General features: G+C 35.5%; 1 protein-coding gene across 2 annotated transcripts in view; it reads left to right on the forward strand.

Moving 5' to 3' along the window:
- Positions 1-23,327, forward strand: part of ANKRD10 (ankyrin repeat domain 10) — a 37,770-nt gene that overhangs the window by 11,863 nt on the left and 2,580 nt on the right. For both annotated transcript variants that reach the window (XM_017817333.1, XM_017817332.1), the window contains exons 3-5: positions 2,687-2,778; positions 17,347-17,582; positions 21,271-21,366. In XM_017817333.1, coding sequence (XP_017672822.1) covers positions 2,687-2,778; positions 17,347-17,582; positions 21,271-21,366 — 424 coding nt within the window. The remainder of the gene's footprint in view (positions 1-2,686; positions 2,779-17,346; positions 17,583-21,270; positions 21,367-23,327) is intronic.

Below are 23,327 nucleotides of genomic sequence, written 5' to 3' on the forward strand. Positions count from 1 at the left end.
AAGCTTCTTGGAAAAAGCTGTTACTTTGTTTTTTATTTGGTCACATGGATTCCAGTTGTTGAATCAAAACAGAATTGTTCTGATGCTCATACAGAGCACTTTAGTTTCCTTTTTGGATGTGTTGAAAAATAAGTAAATTTAAAAGCCATTTTTTAGTGGCCTATAATTTTTTCCTTTCAGTCTAGCTCATAATCCAGAGATAATTTCTTAGTAGAGCTAGGAGAGTAGTTCAGAAACTGTTTCAGTGCCCCTTAGGAGAATGTCAAAGGAAGATAATAGTAATGATGGCTGAAATTTAGGTGCTGTAATTAAAAGGAATGCTATAAAAATCTAAATATGTGTATTCTGTCATTTTCTAAGTATTTTCTCAAATCCTTAGCTTTAGACACACGTGCTTTTCTGGGCCAGTGATTGAAAGCAGTCCTTCTCAAGACATATTCTCTTCTGTGATACTAATGTTCTTCCACTTGGCGATGGAATCTTTAGCTGCTACAAGCTTAGCTCATGCTAATGCAGTGGTGGAGTCCTTTTGCAAAGGTCTTTGCTTATCTTTTCTGTCTTTCTCCGCAGCAAGACTTCATACTGCAGTTCTCTAGGTCTTACTGTGGACAATATGCTAGTTTTATGGGGCTAGTAGAGATTTTTGTCATCTTTATCACAGGCATGGCTAGTTGAGCTGACTTTCCCTAAACTGAACCTCTTTTAACTGAGGGTTGGTTTTGTAAATACTAATGCTGAGCACAAGAGGCAAATTACTTCTTTTCTACACTTTTACCTCTTTAACAAAAAGGGGGAGAAGGGGCAGATTGGGAGGAGAAAACAATAACAGGATGGTGAATGAAAGACCGCTTCCATGATTGGAAAATTTATTACACTAGGAAGAAAATTTTTCAAGGTAAATTAGTGTCAAATGAATTTGCATGTATGACAGTTAATGTAATTGTATCCTCTTTTAAACTTCTCTGTCTTCCTGTTACTTCAGGAAAACTTATAAATAGGAGAAATTACATAAACTTCATTGGAAAGCAGTCTTCTATCCATCAGCTATAGACAGCCATTTTGGAAGGAGGGCTGTATGGCTCTTTTATAATCTCTAAGGAATTTTCTGCTCTTTTCTGTCTCCAAGCTTTGTCAGCCTCAGCAATTTTCCTTAGTTTATAAGAAAGTAAACTTTGTTAGGTACCATTATTGTTCCTTCCTGGGTGTGCTAGGTAGTTCATTGTTTGGCTGAATATCTATCTTAAGCACTGGTAAACTGGCTTACTCAGCGAATTTGTAACTCATTATAAAAATATTTTACCATGAAATAAAATTGGCAAATTGGAAATTGAGAGTACATAACACATAATCCAAAATTCATGTTCAAGTTATATTTACATGATCTAAAAGATGTGATTAAACTTCTCAAAAGCTTGGCAAAGAATTTAAAACTTTGGTACTTTGTATCTATTAAGGTGGTAGTATGATTATATTTTGAATATAATCACGTTTCAAATAGGGCTTAAGTATAACCAGTACTGTAGAGCTAGGCATGAACACTGTTGTGTGTAAAGACTGGTGAGTCAGTAAGGTGCTGTGTTAATTTAATATAGCTAGTGTTGATATTTTAATAAAAGAAACAGGGAAGCAGAACTGAGGCACATACAGTTAGAACATGTTTAATATTAGTCAAACAGACCAGTAAAGTCCATCAGAAGTTTGGAGAGAAAGAGGATGGGGAAGAAAACAAAAAAAATCTTTGCTAGCCACTGGAAATGTTAAGGATTGTGATGATTAAATCATGTTAACAAACCAATAACAATATTTACTTGCTACTTCAAGGCAGTGTTTCATTACAGATTCTTCTCTGTTGTTCTTAATACTGGTGGTTAATTGCAAGTACTGTGTTTCCTCTGCAGCCTGTAGATCACAATGCATGGAATTTACTTGCTGCTTGCTTGGATTTGTAAAATTGCTGTAGATTCTCCCTGTTGTGAAGACAGTTGGTAGGGAGCAGTTGCCTGAAAAGCCTCCCAGTATGTTTACACATAATGCAAAAAGACTAAATGATTGGATGTGCTGGTTAATACTAATAGAATGTAAATGCACAAAGAAAATCAGAAAAGACAAGTATGTGGGATGTGGGTCAATATTTATGTCTTGGGAGAGATCTGGCCTGTCCTATGAATGCTGGGCATACTTCTGTTACAGTAGAGTTCTGCATACATACTCCTCTCCTTCTGAGTACCAAGGGAGCAACACAGGACTGTCTGTGTAAGTGTATCAACCAGATCTGAAAGCAGTACGGTCCCACAAGCTCAGCCTTGCTGCTTCTGGGTTCAGGATGGCTTGCTCAGTCCAACAGTATTGGGACACAAAAGTGCTAGGAGATAAAGGGGTTAGAATAACTTGTTGCAGTGCTATATGTTGGGGGGGGTGGTTTAAGAAGTTTTGCTGAATATGGTTGCTGATTGCCTAGTTAGGCTTATCTTGTGAGTTAAATGCCCTTTGTGTTATTTCTTGCTAAATATCTAATGTACATGGCAGCCTACTGCAAACTTTAAAGTAATGATAAAGTACCTGATGTATTTGCTAGCTTATGTGTTGCTTTTATGTATCTGCTTTCTTAATTAAAGTGAGTAATGTAACAATAAGATTTTAATTTTTGGGAAGATAATGCTTGACAAAATGTAGTTTATCTTTACAGGATTATGTTGGTGAAACTCCTATTCATAAAGCAGCTCGATCTGGTAGTATGGATTCCATAAGTGCCCTTGTGGCTCATGGTGCGCAAATAGAGTAAGTGAGGTTTGGTTTTTTTGTTGTTGTTGATTGTTGTGTGTGTAGCTAACTAACTTAGACCAGTAAACATAGATACTAATTTCAGAAGGAAAAGTCAAAACAGCAGACACCTGATTAAAAGACAGCTAGACATGTTCAACTGTAATGAAGCCCAGGATGTTTTGCATGTCTAGTAGTAAAGATTATTTTATTTAAATTATAGCAGTGTACTAAAGTATTACAGCATTTATATCTGATACGTTATAATATTTATCACTCTTCTGTCAGATGACCCCAAATTGTACACTTTATTCAGCATGTAGTTATTTTTGCAACAAATCTACACCTTGCACTGGTGAATAAATATAGAAAACAATGCAAAAGCAAAATTATGCGCAAAACAGCAATTCACACACTCTTTGCAGTTAGTTTAATACTGTTTGTTAGTGTATTGTGTATTTGCCCTGTTAACTTTTTTCTTTAAAGGTTTATGTACTGCAAAAACATTCAGAAAGCTCACAAACTTTTGCAACTTACAGCATGGACAAAATGGATGCAGTTTTCACCTAGAAATGTTGAGTATAAGCTCTATGGCTTATAATAATGTCAATACTTAAGCAATTTGTTTTAATTAGCACTAGCTTTATTATCTGAAATGGTAACTAGTTATTGTATTTTAACCTGCAATATGAAACTGAAGTTGTGAGTGAAATAAGAATCATTTAGTTAATTTCCTGTTTTACCCTTTGGTTTCCATCTTACTGTTTTTGTAATGCTGCACTGATAAATATACCATAAAATATAACTCTTTTCAGTGGTGTCATAGCATATTCAGGAAATACACTACCTTTTAAGTGAATAGTAGTGAACAAATTGCTTTATATGAAGGGATTGCTTCACAGAAAAATTAAATAAGCTGTCTCAGTTATTGACAAGATCATGAAATCAGTCTTAAATTTATAAATTCCCATTTTGCTCTCACTTTCAGATATTTTAAAGATAAACTTGGATTTACATTTTACTGTGGAATTGAGCAAACCTTAATTATCATCATCAATTAGTATATAATCTTGTGGTTTTTACGAAGTAGGCAACCAAAAGAGAAGTTGTGGAACTGCATAAACCATGTGAAGTGAGTGATGTCTGCCTTTGACCAAAGCTATTTACAGCAGAAGTAGTGTAGGTTTATAGCAGTTTTAGTGAACAGGAAATAATTTGAATTCTCAGTTTTTTAACTTTTGAATTCCATCTATGTTTCAGTAGACTAGATTTGTCACAAGTTTTATACGTTATTAAACATCAGATTCTATCCAGGAAATGGTGAAATCAGTGATGCAAATGCAATAAGCTTGTGGAGCAACCCATGTTTAGTCATTTAGAGGATAAGGACTTGGCCTTGTCACCTGAGAGAAGTAGCTATTGACTGATAGGAGTGAGGATTCTTTTTCCATAGAATCCGGTTTCCAGGCTCAGTATGTTAAATTAGGCCAAATCAATGTATGTGCTTTTGACATTGGTTTATTTTGAGTCATCTGGGTTTGAAAACTGGCCCCATATTAATGGTTATGTTGATTTTCTGATTTTTGTAAAAACTTAAAAATGTAGATGCTCTGAAAGTTTTGACTCCTTTATTTTATGGCTCCAGTTAGAAGAAAAGGAGAGGGATTTTAGCCATAAAATTGAGTTCTAATTTGTGTATTTTAACTGAAATGATAATTAACTGTATAAGACCAAGTCAAGACTTTTATTCAATACAGACCTAAGCACTATTGCTGATCTGTAGTGATGACGAATAAGACCTTTTTATTTTTACTGGGATTAGATCTTTTAATCCAGTTTTTTCTTTATTTCTTCATATAGTTGTGGTATCGAAATCTAGTTTTGTGAAGATGCAGAGAAATGTCCCTTATGTCTGTAAATAGTCAAATATACTATTTTTACATGATATTTATTGTATACATCCAGAATTCACCATCCCTAGTTTTTCTAGCCAGTAGAAGAGGGATGCTATTACACAAACACTAGTAATGAGTAGTGTAACGTTGCAAGAAATGTATTCTTAATAATGACTAATTATTGAAATACTGCTGTTAAAATGAAGCAACTTGGACTAGTGTAATCTTGATACCAGTTTCTACTTTATTCACTCCTTTGGTTATATTGGAAGCCAAAGAATATTGACAATAGTCCAGTTAAGGGTAAAAGTAAGAATTTTTAGTTTTAATAAAATGGCCTCACTTGAATTGTTCTGGTTTACTTTATGTCAGGCTTGTTAGTGTATTGCTTTTACAGAGAAAGATAGTATGTTGCAGCCTCTAAATTTCATTAAGCTGTTGCATTGTTTTCCTAATTGATGAGAGAGAATTTGGGTCTCTATTCCTGTGTAAATTTTTAATAATATTAAAAAATAATAATTGTACCCTAGTGAAAATATTTTGATTTTTTTTGTGGTATTTACCTTTTCATTTTAGCTGAAGCATATTCTGTGCACAGTATGTCCTACAGCCATAAAAATGGTTGCTCCACTAACTATGATATTCATGGACCCTTGAAGAGGGGGAAGCAGGTGGTCACAATGTCCTCATATGAGTGAAAAGGTTTGCTGTGTAACTGACTTTTTAATGTGGATAGTACCTTTTAAAGTATCCATAACTGCTGGATTTTCACTAAAAAGCATATTTATGCAATTTATGTATGGTTAATTGTGTATTATTTATTATGATGGTGACAGACAAGCGTCCACATCTTTTTATGGAGGAAAAGCCTTCTTGGTGCCATGTTTTGTTTTGCTCTGTTACACTATTTTTTAAATGCTGTGTATTAATATACTTATATAGATTGCATCACAGCATATATAAAAATATAAAATTCAGCTGTAAATACAGGACAGTGTTGAATCAAAAAAAGAATAAGCAGATGCAGGTGTTAATTATCCTGACTTGAACTTCCTTCATTTCATGTCCATTTGCATTCAGTGCACTTGAGCATTTTGTCCACTTATTTCTGAATAAAAATTCTTCTGCAATTCTCAGTTAAGCAGTTGTGTACTCCTTAGTGTCTTGTTTTAGAGCTAAGAGGGAAGTTTCAAACACTGTATTATCCTGGGATAGAGAGGTGTAACTTGTGGAATGGCATGTGGTTTGGTATGCAGCCATCCAGTTGCACACAAGTATTTGCCTGCTTTATTGATCAAGGTTCTTGAATAGTACCATAGGAAAACTTTTTATTAGTCTGCCAGAAATCTTAAGGTTTTGGGGGAAATTGGTTTGTATACCATGATGGGATGTTACAAGACCCCAAAGAGACACTTTCTTTCCAATTTCTTATACTCTGGTCTCCAGGTTTGAGGAGAAGAACTGACATCACTGGGATAAATATACCAGTACCTCTGTTTGTACCAGATGACATATCGTGGTGTTGATCTGGTTTGGGCAGACACTTCAGCCACGTTCTCAATAAAGCTGTCTGGCATTCATTTGAGTGTGTAAATTCACTCTTCCTATAATGCCAGAAATGTCCTGTCACTGGTATTGAGTTTTTCAGCAAAAATTTTATTCTCATTCTTTGACAGTGGCTTAATTTTATTTCTGTGTTGCAAATTCACGTGTCACAAACTGCATGGTGTTGTTTAAAAAGGCATCATTAATTTCTTTTTTCTTCTTCACAGCTGCTCTCCAAACTTCATAACAGAAATCTATCTATTCTGAGTTTTTTAGTGGATTAGCCCTTTGTGAAATTCTTGTTTCTGTTTAAAGTGAAGTCTGTTTCATGTTTTAGTTGTGATCACTTTTCTGATAGCTTTTGTTCTCCTCATTTGTACTTTTGAGATTTCTTAACTTTCTGAAAACTGGTCATCTCTAGTGAAGAGACAGAATAGTAGTGATCTGTGGATTTCATGATGACAACACAGAAATCGGCCATTCCCTTGTGATGTAAACCCTCAGTTCCTTTTCAGTCTGGAGGGGAAGCTTACATGGCCTGTTGTCTTGAAGGGTGTCAAGGTTCAGAGATCTGCATTAGTTTCCAGATTTCTACTTGATTTCTTAAAATCTTAGCAGCTACTTGCAGGTTTTTGATGTTTGCTTGTTTCTCTTGCCTGGCTAACTTAACTACTGAACTTCTAATATTGAAGTGCAGTCCCTTTCTGGTGTCAGTGTACCTGTGAAGTGCCATGACTGTGTCATCTTTGGCTTCAGAAGCTGCACTGCTACATGGGCTCAGTGTAGAAGAGCCAATCTCCTGCTTTCTTACAGTCATTAGCCTCATCTCAAGAACAGTGCTTCAGGTTCTTACTGATCATTTGTCTGAGAATAGGACTTAGGTGCTTTTTCAACAGAGAGGTTCTTATCTGTTAATTAGTATATTAATGCTTATATAATATGTTGGGTACTTTTCAAACTTGGACCACTTCATACAAAATTCTTATTGTTAACCTGATTGCCTGCTGTCCAGATAGCAGTTAAACTGCTGGATTAATTACTGTTGTTGCATTATTAGTCTGTGCTGTATAGTTGAGGAAGCAAATGTGGCAGTTCTTGTTTAATTGTACATAACAAGCATTTTAAGGGCCATCACTGTGGTATTCTTGTAGTGACCATTCTGCAGTACAGGGGTATACACGTTAGAATTTGTTCTGCCTTTCCCACTTTATAAAGATTTTGACAGAAAGGCAAATTCCAGGTGGCATGTACATTTCAGTAGTGAAACACTAATTCTGCAAAAAAATTGCAAGGAAAGCCTGGTAGTTTCTTACGTTTAGTTTCTTACTTGATTGCTGTGATTGTAGAAGAACTTTAAGTGGCTTGTAGGAGCTTGTGACCATGAGGTAAGGTAGTAATTTGGGTTTAGTCTCAAGAAAAGATTTTGAAATACTGAAGTAGAATGTATATGCCTGGATAACTGATAAAAAATGAGAGAGACTCAGTCTTAGAGTAAAACAGCGTGGAAACCAGTAGTCTTCACAGTTACAACTTTTTCAAATAATTGCAGGAAACTGAGGAAAACTCTTACCACTGAATTTGTGTTCAATTTGAATGTGGATTATTCTTCATGGGTGTGGAATAACAACAGTGGTTACTGACATCAGCTCTGAAATAGTGCAGAATTATGAGAGGTTGTGCTTCTTATGAATAAAGTAAAGTCCATCATTACTTTATGACCTTTCTGGAACATACAGAGGAAGGTCACAAAATACGTGTGAGCTTGATGGGATAGCTTATTCTTCAGTGAAAAGCCTCATAGCACTGGTTTCTTGGCTTTTCTTCAGTCAAAAGGAGCTGGATAAAGAACACTGAAGTGTTACCAAGACTTTTTTATGAGGATATCTCAGATTTCTGACAGGAATGTTTGGGGTTTTTTGTTGGCAGTGGTCTGCCTTCACTAAGATACTGTGCTGATGTTCACTTTTTCTCTAAGATAAGCTATTCTGTTGCTATTCTGGCAACAGATATCTGGGTGCAGTTAAGTCAGGGGAAGAAACCAAAGCGTTATGAAGTGGAACTTGGCCAGAGTTACAGTGAAAGAAACAAATGCACAGTATATTCCCAAATATAATAGTCTGTATAGTTCTGATGGTTAGTCCAGACGTTGGTGGTGGTCATGTACAGGTGCTGTGCTTGATCTGTACAGGTGCTGTGCTTGATCTGCCAATACACTTTGACTAGATATGTGATGAGAGAATTGTTGATTGCAGCGTTTGCTTTAACCTGCTGTGTTGGTTTGGGTTTTGTTTGCTGATCTAGTTTGTCTTCTTAGTAAAGTTGTTCACAGATCAGCTAGTACCTCTGTACTAGTTGTACAGTTAGTTGTGTAGCTAACCAGCAGGTAGTTGTGACGTGGCCCAGAACATGTTCAAGTTAGTCAGAAAAGTTTTCTAATGCGTGTCACGTGTCACCTGTTACAACCGGTAGCATGTGCTTAACAACACTAAAGAGCTTTGGCAGCTGTAATTAAGGGAAAATGTTACTCTGCAGCTTCATTCTCTTTTCTTGAGGTGGCTTGTCCATGATAGATAAGTTTTCTTTTAAATGGAGGAAAATCTAAGTTTGAAAAACTTTCTTGTGAAGCTTGTTTCAGGTGGTTTTATGTACTTCAGCAGTTTCTTAATCCAAAAGGTCTTTTGTCTACTTGAATGAGAGCGTCAAGTTATTTTTGTCACAAAAAAAAAAAATCATGTAGTTCAGTAATCTCCCTCTATTATGGGAAAATAATTAATCCATCTAATACTTATTGTCCTTTCACTCTTGATTTTCCTCCCCCCTTTTGGCACAAAAATACCTTAAAATTAATTTACCTCTTTTCTTCAGTTTTATTCACAGGCTTTCACTGTCCATGCTTTTTGTACTGAATCACTTGAACTTTATTCCAAGTTTAGCACATCTGAGAGAAGCTTGCTTTTTTCATTTTTCTTATTCTAAGCTATCATTGGTTTTCAGTTGCTATGTTGAGGAGAAATAACATCATTTTATTTGCTGCTAGAGGCATCTTGACCGAATCTGTATTGCAAGATTGTTTATCTTTTCAAGTCAGAGTTTGCAATGAACCTTTTCTTCATAGTTTTCCATAACATTTTATTCATTGTAAGCAACTTTATCTGCAACTCCTTCTTGGTTTCTAGAAACATCAAAGCAGCAGCAATGATAATTCTCATTGTCATAAGGTTGGCTGGGTAACTCTTCCCTTTAAAGTAGCTGCAGTACTATAAAGACGCTTATTTGGAATTCATTTTTGCCAGTGATCTGGGAAATATTTTCATTTTAATAGGAAAGGTCTTCTATGCTGTATTGCAATCAGACTGTTGTTTTGAGAGCTACCATAGTCTTTCATACTTTCCCTTTGTCAGTTGTATTCAGGAGTCACTTCTTACATAATTAAATAGGAATTTAAAAATATTTTTGCTTGCTGGTACCAGACCAAGTCAGACAGGCCTATATTATTGAGGCAGAAGTTTACTTGGAAATGTGAATATTTTTTACAAAAGATACTGTAGATCAAAGTCTTCATTAAAGCATATAAATGGGAATACAGATACAGCATAAATCACCACCTGATGGTCATGCTTGTGGTAATTCTAACATTGCCTACCATAGTTAATGAATTCTTTCTTCTGCCAACGTTTGTTTAGTCATGAGTTAAAGTATCTAGGAGCTAATTATGGCTGCAGAATTTATAGTTCACCTTGATTTTTATGTGGAAAAAGTGGCTTCATGTAGAAGAGTTCTTCTCTCCAGTATATTCATGTTGTTATGAATTTGGAGGATGTTCATAGAAACTCTACCACTGTTATTAAAAGTCTAAAACAATTTCAACTGCCAAATGCTTTGTTGTGAAATAAAAACTTGGCACCAACTTGTGCTTTTGTAGAAGCCCAGTGTGTAATTCTAGCATGAAGTTTTATAGCTGTCCCCAGCAGTGACACACATCTGTTTAGTTAAGAGTATTTTTCTCTTGGTATCTGGGAAGAAAAAAAAAAAGTTTGAAGCTATTTCATAACTTCTGTATTTGGACACCAAAGGGTTAAAACACTGAAAGTTTAGTATTTTAAAATCATTTTGCTTTAGAAATTTTAGACTAGTATACTGCTGTTTATATAGGAAACGTTTTTTTCTCATTGTGGGCGTTTTAGTATTCTGATCTTATTTTTTTTCTCTTTCTTCTTTTGTTTTGTTTTAATCCTTGTATCTGCTAATTTTTGTATAGGAATAGCTACTAATTCTTTTGAGATACAGCCTACTAAATTTAAATAATTGAAGCCATGAATTGACCGGTAATTTTAATCCATTCTGTATAAATTTCAGTGAAGAACTGACAAATTGGTTTCAGGATGAAAGTAATAATGCTTTAAAAGGCATAAAAGGCTTAGTATCTTGTTGTTAAGGTGGTCACATGGTAATGGCTTACATATTGAATAATGTGCTACAGCACTTTATGTATGTTAATGTACTTTTAATCTTAATGTTGCCTGCAAATATGTGATCCCTTATGATATAAGTTTCCTGTTTATGCACCATTGCCCGTTTAAATCAAACAGAAGATTCTGAAACTGTAAAAACTACACATGTCAATGTTTTACAGCTACGTAATTCGAATTGACTTGATTTTTTCAAGTAATCCTAGAAAGGGGGAGCATTCCATATAGAAACTGCTGAAACTGCCACAGGTGCTTCTCCGAAAACCTTACAGTTGTGGCATTGAATGTTCAGTATCGCTTCCTTTCTGCACACAAGGCATACTGTTGAGGTATTTGTTGCGGTGATTGGTTTTAATGCTAATCTAGGAATTCAGATATAGAATCTATAGATTTGCATGCTTTGCTTACCCTAATTTACAGTTATCTACATTTTTATTTGTAAACTAACAATAGATAAGTTGAGATCAGTAATTTTTAACAGATATTACATTGATATACGAAAACTGTGGTTTATTTTCTTAGATTGTCGCATGGCATTAACAAAAACACAGTGAGCTGTAGGCACTGTAATCACTATTTCAAATTAAACATTTAGGAGATTTTTTTTTACATATATGAATGTTTTTTCAAAAATATTTATTGTTGACTTTTTGTAGCAAATGTTTGTTTTGTTTTTCAAGGTATGTGACATTATAAGTGGAAGATACTGTATTTCAAATGTTAAAAACACAGCTTTTTTTTCCACCAATGAGTATGAAAAAGGAACAACTGAAGCAACTTAGAAGCAATTTTTTTAAAAATAAATTCAGTATAATTTAGAATCCAATGCAAGAAGCACAAGTCTTTGTTTTCTTTATACAGATCTTTTGAAGAGTAAATTTTGTAAGTTATCCTGAAGCAAATCTTTCCTGCATATAGATATTTAAACAATTCTAGGTTTTTAGTTGTTGGGGTTTTTTTCCTCATGTTTTTTTTTTAATTATTCCTGACTTAACCATAGTGGAAGTATCTTGATTATGTTTTGAGAGCTTGCATCAGATTTTTTCCTTCCTTTAGTGAACTTCTGAAAACAACAAATTGTGGTTAGATTGAAATAATAGAAACATCCTGCTAAATAAATCTAAAATGGAAGTAAATTTCATGTTTCTATACACCAGTCCTGTTTGGTCAGATAATACATTTGTCTCTTTTGGTTTTGAACAACAATTGAGTTGCACTGCCACCCAACATTTTTGAAAATGCTTTTCAGAAGAAGGAAATACCTAAACATATGCTTCATCAGTGTCCTCTTTGTAGCTGCTTTAATTTGATTACCACGACTCTCAGATGAACTCAACCTTTAGAATGGGAGTTCAGATGATGTCAACCAGAGGAAGAAAAATGGAAATTTAAAAAAAAAAAGTCTTCTTCATAACAAGATTAGTCCGTTTTGAAGACTTCCTGTGGACATCACTTGATGGAAGAAGAAAAATTTGTTCTAAGAGTGTTGTTTTAAGCACTGTTAGGTGTGTGAATAAATATGTATGCAAAAGTCAGAGCTTTAATTCAATATATCAGTGCACGTGTTGAGTTTATTTATAAAACACCTGTCACTACACAACAATTCAAGTCTCATCTGTCAAGGAACTTCAAGATCACCTACTCATCCATATTCAGACTTCTGTCAACTTTTCTCGTGGATTTTTTTCCATTTAGAATAACTTTATAATACGAAAATGTATCCTTCCAGTTACATTTGTCTTTCTTCTTTTGCTTTGGAGTTAGCATCTTATGCTTCTGTACTTTGAAGAAAACAAAATGTCTTTATTTCCAGCTCCTGGATTTTAGCCTACAAGAAGGCTGAGGGTAAATAATATCATGCTTCATGATTCTAATTTGTTTCTATTAATAAGAATTACATGGAAACAGTGAGTAAACTGTAAAGCAAAAAAGTGCTGCCATGTGAAAGAACCTTAACAGGACTCAGTCATTTTTCAAATACTTGAATTGCTTTGGAAAGGATGCAAGGTATGTGTTTTCTAAACATGGAGTGGATTGACTTTCTGACAACTTACCAAAACTGTGTTTAGCCCTGGGCAATGTTAAGTAAGGAATTTTTCTCCTGTTTGTCAGTTCAAGCCTTCACGTGTGTTCCTGTCTGGAGTAGGTGCCAAAAAGGGAATGATATTTTCAGAGCTTTACTCTTCTTTCTTCAGTTTTTCCACCTATTCCTGAACTGGACTGACCTTCAGTCAGAAGGTTTTTGACTTTTTTTCTTTTTTTTTACTAAAGGGAAAAGGAATTAAGTTTTTGGAGCACAGCTGTCCAATTTGACAGTAACTAGGCCAGCCTAGTCAATGAATATACTGCACCAAGTCAATGAATGCTGTTTAATAAAGGCTGACTAATTGTAAAACACATGTAACTTTTCAAGACTTATTCTGATTTTATTATTTACAACTTTATTGCATCCTTCTGTACCTTCCATGCTGGTAGGTTCTTCCTTCATAAGATCATCTTTGAAAAATGCCATGTGTGTAGCTTGCTATTTGTCTTGTTTCAGCTAGGTAGTCCCTACCTTAGAGAAAAACCTCCAAAAGCAACATAAGCTTGTCCTCAAGTTTGGCATATTTGTCAGGGGGAAAAAAGGTTAAAAAAGCCAACAACAAACCCTACATAACAAAAAACCTGCAAGAAATTTCTGCACTCATTTTTGAATTCTGAATAACGGAGTTACAGAAATAGAGCTGTTGTATCTGCTGTATGATTAGCAGTGACAAAAGGACAGCTTACCTGAAGGTTTATGTCAAATGTGTGTTCCAAGCTTCTTTGGAGTTTCCACTATTTCAAGGTGTTTAGGGTAAAAGATGAATGCTAGTACTGAAGGGACTCTTAACTTATTAAAGAAATGGAGGATGGGTGGAAAAGAATTTTTTTCAAGAAACATAACATTTGAGATAGTTCTGTCCATGTTGTCCAGTGGTTTACATTTTTTCCCTGCTGTTTTTCTTTCACAGCCCAGGTCTTGAAGTTACTTTCAGTTATAATATCCTTTACCTATTCTTTTTCTTTATGTCAGCATCTGTGAGAAATGAAGTACCTTTCAAGCAAGGGACACCTAATAACTGAAGTAGTTGAAAATTTACTTGAATATAGTGATTATCTCTTTGAGTTTTCTGCTTGTTGATTTTTTAATTTATTTATTTTTTAACCACACAGACTGAGCCAAATAAATCTTCAGTTACTATTTCTCCTTTTCACTTGACAATCAGTTTACTTATAATTGTGGTTCATAACCAAGGGCTGACATAGGAATTGTGCATAAGAGTTTGAACTCCTCTTAGCCGTTTCTATTTTTGTCCTTGTAATCTATACTGTACTGTGTACAGTAATGACATTTACATTCTTAGCTCTTGGGCTAAGTTCAGGTAGCTGCTTCCTTTTCAGCCATTGGCAACATTTGAGACAGACCATGCACTGCACATTTAGTAATAGATGTGTTCCCACTTCCTTGTAACTTCTGCTGGAACAGGGTGGTTCTGCTCCAAGTCCAGGTTGGTGCTTTTAAAGAATGGTCTAATAGATGTCTGAGCTTTTTAGTTCATTCAAGTACTCCACAGTTTCTGGGAGGATTGTATTACACTTTATTTTTCTGTATCACACTCAGAATTCTTAGAGTGATGACAGTATTTCTAAATTATTTTGGAAATGCATAAAGCTATTCTAATCTGGTAAAATCCTGTGATATCTTTTAAGAGTGTTTTCTCTCCTACTTTGTTCCTAGTTGAGTTAGGTTTTTCTCTTGGATTACTTGCATTTTGTTATGATATATATAACATGTATAATATAGCATAGCTAGCCCTTGCTACCTTTTGTGTTCTCACTGACAGATTTTTCCTCCTAGAGAAGACTAGAAAAGTGAGCTAAGGAAATAGGTCTTTTTTATCTTTCTAGCCTGGTTTTGAGGAAGTGACAGAAAGTTTCTTCAGAATTTGTCAGCTTTTCGTCTTCTTCTTCACATTATTATTGAAATGCAAGCCAGTTAAGCTGAAATTTGAAAGTATTTGAAAGTAATCAAGCTTTGATTAAAATAATTAACAGCGACAAGTGGATATATAGAGAAGATACTCAAATTAGTGTTCTAACTGTGAGGGAGCAAAGGGAATTTGACAGTTGTGTTCTCTTTCTTAGCATTTGACCTAAAGGTTTCTGGAGTCATCCAGAATCCATAATCTCCTTTTATTTGATTGAACTTTTTTCTGTTTTTCCACTACTAACTTCTGAACACAGGACTTTCTCTTGAAATTGATAAGCTAAATTCAGGTTAGCACTTACAAGAAAGGTTTCTAAACTCTTAGAAGCAAGAATGTTATATCCAGTGGGCTTGAATCCACTAAAAACCTATGCAGTGCTTTCAAACTACTTCTGTAGAACAAGTACATCTCTGTCTCCCTGTTAAGAGTCATCTCTTCAAGATGGGACAGATCTTAAAATATCAAAGGTCATTACATTTTAAAATATGACAAAATCTTTTAAGTTCATTTATTTTGTGTCTGGGAAACATAATTACTCTTTCCTAGAGTTTGGTCATGTAGCCTTACACACTTGGATCGTTGTACATCTCTAAATGCCTCTGGCATCTCATATTGACGTTCCTTTGAGGAATAGTTACTGAACTGTAGTCTGCCTTACAGTCAACTTTTCAAAGCAGAGTTATTTTTCAATAATATTTGCTAAGTAATAGAATTACTGACTCCTTGAAGTTTTATTAAATTAGGCGGTCATTCAATACCATATTGTTTGTGTCATTTTTATTTTCATGTATCTTTAATTTGCTCTTGCTTAGATCTCCTTTATTATTCTTTGGAGGCTTGCAAATTTAAAACAGATTTTAGAGAACTGAGCTATTTTTTTTTACCAAAACAGATCTGTTGAAATTTCTGTTTCTCCAGCTGTAGTTTCATTGTATTACATCTGTATGCTGCACAAGTAAATCAGAACTACTAAAAGCATTGAATGTTAGCTGAGACCTCAACAAACCACCTGATTCAGCATGGGAAAGGATTGACTGTATTTTGCAGAATTTCTGAAATCATAGGCTGCTCTTAAAATGAGGAGAGAAAGAGACACCTCTCAAGATCCAGCAACATTTATACTCTAGAACTTTCTCCTGATGCCTCTCTTTAATTAGCCTTTGTTTGTGTTAATCCCATTCTTATACTGCCTGCACTGGATGGACAGAAGATCCTCTTTTGCAGCTGTCTTCTGGGTATTCAAAAGTAATACCTCCACCTTGAAGTTTCATTTCTTTTGCGTAACTAGGTTTTTCAGTCTTACAGAGTCTTACTTGTTAGACCACTCTTGACAGCTGTTCTCTGGATTCTCATTAGTAGTCCAAGTTAGTGGTGACTTAGAATAGTGTAGTATGGAATGAAATTAACCCTGGTCTAGCCTAATAGGTTTTGTGATTTTGTAGTATTTTGATTTATCCATTTATGGAAATAGTCTTGCTGCAGTAGGCAACTTCTAAAGTCTCGTTTTTATAGCAAATAAGTTACAATGATCTAGGAAGCAAATCTGGGTTTTGTTCTTTGGTTTCTTCATATGAGCTGGATTGAGTTCTTTTCTATTCCATATGAGTTTCAAGAGGATCGGGTCTGTTAAGCTCCTGAATTCTTCTTCTGTTGGCTGGTCTGTTTCTGGATTTTTAAGTAATGGACTTGTCTAAACTATTGAAGCCAAGAAACAAAAGTTCAGTTTTTCTGACTAGTTACATCTGTCTAAAAAGGCAGAAAAATATTATGAAAGATTGATTAGCATCTGTTGCTTCGCCATCTAGTTTTGTAATTTCTGGCCCTCTTATCTCCACTTTTATGCTCTTCCTTATGAAGTTAGCCTAAATTTATAAGCACAAAATGTACTGTATGTTTGTGTAAATGTATGTGATATAGAGCACTTCTTCAGATTAAACTTCTACCTCTCTACATGTCCTCCATGATTTCATTTATAATCTCCTTGTATTAGAATATTCAAAATCAATGCCATTCTCTCATGCACAGAAAAGTCTTGATTCAAATTAACAAAGCAAGTCCCAGTACTTATGATGTCACACACTTTGAAATGAGAAACAAACCAGAAACAAAAGTATAAGCAAAGCATAACTAAGTATAGCATCTTTATCTATCTATCTCTTTCTATATATGTATATATTTTGTTGTTAGGAAGAATAGTGTTGTTGTTGTTACTTTAGAAACCAGAATGCCATGGACAATTGCCAAGTCATTTTAAGTTTGTTTGAGTATTTGATCTTTTGCTCACGTTAAAGCAATAGATTGCAGAATAAAATGCAGAAGATGGTAAAATTCAACACTTAATTAGTCTGAAGTTTATGTAAAGATCAGATACTTCAGACTACTTTAGAATAAAGCATTTTGAGAAGTTTAAATAGGAAGATGGTTTAAGGCACATAGTATATTGATTTTATTTAACAGTGTATTGTCTCCCAAATTTTGCTTAGATGCCAGATATATGTGCAAAAAGTAAAGTTAGTTATAAAACTAAGATTAATAACTAATTTCTTAATGGAAATTTGCTAAGTGTATGTTTTCTCTCATCACCTGCAGATAGATAGTAAGGGCAGCAGCAGCAGCAAGCTAGCGTGATGAATGAGTGTAATTCAGTTTCTTTGTATTGTACAGCTTGAGAAATGCCAGTGGCCTGACAGCAGCAGACCTTGCACATACCCAGGGCTTCCAAGAATGTGCCCAGTTTCTCTTGAACCTCCAGAACAGTCACCTGAATCGTTTCTATAGCAATGGCACCTTAAATGGGGTTCATCAGAATGCAGGTCCCAATCCATTCAGTGGTGGGACTAGTCGAAAGAGATCCTTTGAAGATACGGAGTCTGCTGGAGCAAAGAAGGCTAGAACAGAAGGTGAGACCCCAGAGGTAAAAGGGGTGGGTTGATACTGTTGCTGAGAAAGGAAAATAAACATTTTAAAGCCTTTTGGAGTGGATGTTGAGTATTATTGACAAACTCACATATCTAAATTACATATTAATCCAAGAAGAAGATGGATATAATTCCATGCCACAAGATCCCAGTTCTCCCTGTCATCATCTTGGCGTGTTCAGAAATTTCTATTTCCAGAGAGTGCTATAGCTGCACGATGCCAAGAATAATTATGCAGAGGAGTAGGAGCTAAAATTAGTTTCTACTCCTTCCTCAGTTTCTTCACCTTCATGAGAGCCAAATAACATTGCGTTGATTCACATAGATACCCGGACGTTCTGATGGTAATTTTCCACTTGGGGATTAATTCACAATTCAGAAACTCTGTGCTAGGTAAGATGAATGAAAGAAATTTAAGGCAGAAAGGTTTCTCAAATCAAGAGGGATTATGTCTGTAAGCTAACATACCTCAAGTTTCCAGGATCATGCTCCAAGGGGAACTGCTGTCTTAACAGAGGGTGTAAGACTAAAATGAATCTTAAGGACTCTTGTTCAGCCTTGTGCATTGAGGATACTGCTGCTTTCTCTGCCAGCAATGACACAGTAGTACAACCCAAAGATATTTTTTGGTAGCTCTATGAAGAAGTTTTTTACATCTTATACACACCTTGAGTAACATGATAAAAAATATCTTCCTTTCTTTTGCCTATTACATTAAATTCTTACTAAAAACAAAGCAGCAATTCTGCACTCCAACTCCTTTTTTCCTGTGGTTAACATCAGGAAAGGGACTTCATGGGTTTTTGTTGAAGGGTCTTCTTTCAGTTAAAATTGATGTTATTCTAACATACGTGCCTTTCAGCGAGCCAAATAGAATGGGCTTAAACAGTGCTTAATTCCAGATAATAAGAGGGAAATTGAGGCCTAAACCATGTTTCTAAATATGACATGGGCAACATAATTACATCAAGATTGACACTGTAGTATTTTCAGTACTTGCTATCTGGCTGTTACTTCTAACTATAGCAGGATCAGAGGCCTTAACTGGGTACTTCATAGCCAGTCATGAACAGGATATGTTGCTTCATGTAGCTGGTTTAAATGATAAATTTCATGCTGGAGATGAGTCCCTGTGCAATAAAATGCAAGACTTAGGGAATAATGTCCTAAGTAGATACACAGAATAAGAAAATTTGCCCAGTATTCAGGTGCCCATAACAGTTTCAGAAAGATGTCTTCAGTACACTGATGTTCTGCTACTGGGAGGCACTGCTTGCAGAAAAATTCATCTTTCATTTTGAAGAGCCACTCCTGAATGTTCCTAACCAGCCATCCCTTTCAGCTTCAGGATGTGGCTTCAAGCTGGTCCGTAGGCAGCGTTTCCCCAAAGTCTGTGGGGTGGCACTGGGCTAGCTGTGTGTATTCTCTGTGTTTCCATGAAATAGCAGCATCTGCATCACCTTTCACTATAAACAGTTGGTCCAGTGCGTAAGTTAGATCAAGCAAAAAAAAAGACAATGCAGTGAACAGGAGCTCCCAAGTAATTACAAAGATGTTGGAAAAGCAATTGAGTAGATAATTTTTTTTAAATCGTTACCAGTATGACTTTTTAAGACTTCTGCAAACAAATGCAAAAGCTTTACTGCATTTGCTTGAAGGTTTTTGGAGTAACTAAGATGCATCTCAGCTGTGAAAGCTGCAGTTTCTAATCTGACGTGTCTGCCCTCAGAGACATCAGCATCAGTAATAGCTATGTATTGATGTAAAAAGTCTGTTGCAGTGAGAATGAATCACTGTTCCTGAGGCATTTTTGTAAACAACAGAGCTGAGTAATAAGGAGTCATCAGTACATCTTTGTGCCTAGCTGGCCTTTTTACAGAACAAGCCCAATTTTGTGTTAATTTTGCCCTTACTAAAACCACAGTGACCTATTGTGTTTTAAAGACTATTTACACAGGAGACTCCAGATGTTCAAAGAGTGCAAGCAACCTGTATTTGCAGGTGTTGATGGCCATGCCCCAATTCAGAATAACCACTGCTTTGAAAAAAATTACTTTTTGTGACAATATATGTCCCATACAAGAACCTCTAACAGTAGAATAGGAAGAAGATAAATGCTTAAGCTGTACTTTGCTCTGGAATAGCTAAACTGGGCATTGGATGGGGATTACTTGTAATTCTGTTTAAATGCATACACATGGATCTGCTACCATGTGCATAGTAGTGAATCTTTGACCTCAAAATTAAGTGCCACTGATACACGATATGCCATGATTCAAAGTAATAGCTCTCTCAAAGGTAGTGCAAAAATGAGTTCTGAAGGCTGAAGCCGAACTTGAAGTAAGTTGGTGGCCGCTCTCAGAATATACAGGTAGTTTTTCATTTTGACTTAAAAACATGAGCTGGGTTTTATGTCTGTTCTTCTGAAATCAGTTCCAGAAATTTCACTGTTCTGCCTGGGCAGGTCAGCAGAGTGTGGTGCTCAGGGTCAGAGATGATGATGATGATGATGATGATGATGATGATGATGATGCACACCAGGCCATCTGGTCACACAGCTGTTCATGGCAGTCCTAATCCTGGCCCTTCTGGTCAACCCTCAATGGGCTGGCTTTGCACTGTGTGTTGCACAAAGGTACTGACTTGCTGCACACGATCAGTGACTGACTGTATCAGTATCATGGCTGTTTTGGGTGTTCTGAGTGAGGTGGGGATGGAGAGCATTGCCAGGTGCACCCTTAACTTGGCCGGCATGAAATGGCACATGAAACATTCCTGTAGGTAACTAGGAGAAAATGCCTTTAGTTTCCTGGTTTAAGGGAGTTTGAAGCCTGCTGATCCAAGGGCCCTGGTGTCACTTAAGCCCTCTGTGATTTCTTTGGCCCTGGAACACTTTAGCTATTGCTTAAAGTTCTTTAAAACTGAACAGTTTATGAAAATTTTGATTGTACCCAAGATAATGAAAGCTGACTTGCAGTCTACCAGAGCAGCCCTTTATAACATGAGTGTGTGCAGTGTAAATAGCAAGATGTGTTAATGCCAGTGTGAGAGCAAGGCAGGGCCTGCCTGCTGGGATAGGACTGGAGCAGCCCTCTGGGTAGTAGGTATAAGAAGTAGTAGTGAAGTTGAGCCCATCTTGCTTATTAAAGCGTTCCCCACAGCAGTCTCACCGCTTGCCAGCTTGTCTCAGAACTGTGTGTTCAGCTCTTGAAGGGATCCGTGAAGCAGTCTGTTATGCAAATGGGTGAATTACTGGGACCTGGCCCTTGGGAGTGAAAGAGGGAATAGTCTAGACTGACAGTAGACAATTGTGAGGTAGAGATTACTTTTTATCTGTTGGGGACACTAGCTGTAGAGCAGCCTAAACATGAGTAACTTAAATTGCTCTCTATTCAACTGCTTAGCTCACCAAACTAGTAAGCTTGATGTGTAGGTGCAAAGTCTCATAGGTGCTCTGATAGTTCTCCATTATGAGGAATTGAAATGAATGAGCAAGTACTTAGCAGTTACTTACTCTGCATTTTGAATCTCGAACATCAGAAGCTCTCAGATGTGTAAAATTTACATTTCTTTGTAAAGTTTTTGCTTTAATAATCAAAGTACTCATCTGTTTGTTGGCTGAGTTTTGAAGTGGGCACCAGTGACTAAACCTGACTCCTTTTTTTATCAGCTTACAGCTTTGATGGCTTAATACCAGTGATGAATGGAGGAGCTGAGGACGATGCTGACAATATGCACGTTGATAGAGAGTTTGCTGTTGTATCAGGTGGGAGTGGACAGTTTCCTGTTAACTACAACAACATTCAAATGGTTGAAGACACCAAACAACAGGAGAGTACTTCTGTTGGACCAAAAGAAATTGAAATATATACTGTTTCTGCAATGCAAACTCCTTGTCGTTGCAAGAATCAATATGCATTTTATTTTTAATTTAAGTATAAAATTTAGTCCTTCATTTTTGCACATTGTTGTCTAGAGTCTTGGAAACTATTGTATTGCTGTAACACCCATTATACTGGGGGTTTAATAGGCATCAAAAATTAGCTGTTTCACACAATGTATTGTAATTGTGAAAGAGAAGATTTATTAGTTGTTTTTTAGTATTTCAGATAAACAGAAATCCACGAGGACTGTTTCACTTTTAACCTGAGGCTTGTATTACGTTGTGCCTTGCTTTTTGTTGCTATACTTTCAGGTTAAAGGAAATACAGAAATAATTTTAATTATTCATTTAATTTTGATTAAATAGATTTAATTGCTAATAACAAGACGATACAGAAATATATCTTAGCTTTGAAAATAACATGTTATGACAAAGCTGTAGTCAAAATATTACAACAAATACTATAAAGAATAATCTAGACATACATCATATCTTCAGAATTTGTTCAGACACAGTGGCGTAAGTGCAGGATCCTACTACGGAGTTTCTTATGTAAATAAAAGACTGGACATCACAGGTGTTAAACTACTATTTGGAACAAGTGCACCTTGGAAAACAGTTTTTGTGTTTTGTACCAATCTTCATGAGACAATCAAAATGTTACTAGTATTACTGAATATTAATGCGCTAGGTTTTTTAAGGGCTGCTTAATTAAGATGCATTTGGAAACCCCAGGATATGTATAGAGTTTGATTAAAACTGTCTTGGGTCAGCTTTTTCCTTGCTCTTTGTAGGTTAAGACATGGAGTTACTATGATAGTGCAGTATTACATTCAGAAATTAATTTCTTATTATTTATTGATTTTTTCCACCATAAATTTGTTTGTGCTTTGTACCACAGATCAGATTCGCCAAAGGGAATGATAATTAATAGGTATTTTAATATATTAGGAATAAACGTATATACATATATATAATCAACACTTTAAAAGTAGACTATGATATTTTCCAGTGATAATTACTAAGTGTTCTTATTTAGGGAAAAATGATTGTCTTTCATAAATATACTCTATTACTATAGGTGCTCATTTTTAACAAATAATAACATTCTATAATTATCACTAGAACTATTCATTACCTACTTTTTGCATATTATCTAACAGAAGTGCCAATTTTGTTAGATTTGATTTGGCAAAGCCAGCCTATAATGGTTGATTTTTAAAAGTTAAAACTTCGCACTTTTCAGTTAATAAACACTATATTAAATTCCTTCTGTGCGTTTTCATCACTGAAATATTAGATCTTTGATGTCTTGATGAGTTTGTGGGGGTTTTTTCCACTTTCAACAAGAATTCGTGGTTAGTGAGTTCAGCTGATGTGGTTATTTTAACTTATGTAGGGACTAAACAGGAAACTCCAGTTAGTAAATCCAGTGAGTTACAAACTTTGAACACATTTCTTGGCATTATGTATTGTTGTCTGTGGAGTATCAGTATTGTAATACACATTTCAAGTAATAGCCATGCAAAAGACTAATAGAGAACCAAAACTTCATATTCTTCCTTGTCAAACAGTGGTACTCATTATGTGTCACTTAAATTGGAGCCCAGTGTTAATGCAAATGTGGAAAGTTGCCAACAGACTTACTGGCTTGATTTGGATCCATGCAGTAAATGCAGTCCTGTTCTGCACATGGGTTTATGTGTTCAGTGTGGACATAAACATATGTGCATGTATCCAAGGATAACCACAGAATGTAAAATCTGTAGATGTCACCACACAGGTCTGTAGTTTCCATGCTTGCCTTGCTCATCTTCACCAATATAGATAGACATAAATTTTAT

This window comes from Lepidothrix coronata, unplaced genomic scaffold (genome assembly GCF_001604755.1).
Source record: "Lepidothrix coronata isolate B3197 unplaced genomic scaffold, Lepidothrix_coronata-1.0 Scaffold60, whole genome shotgun sequence".
In the NCBI taxonomy this organism is placed as follows: domain Eukaryota; kingdom Metazoa; phylum Chordata; class Aves; order Passeriformes; family Pipridae; genus Lepidothrix; species Lepidothrix coronata.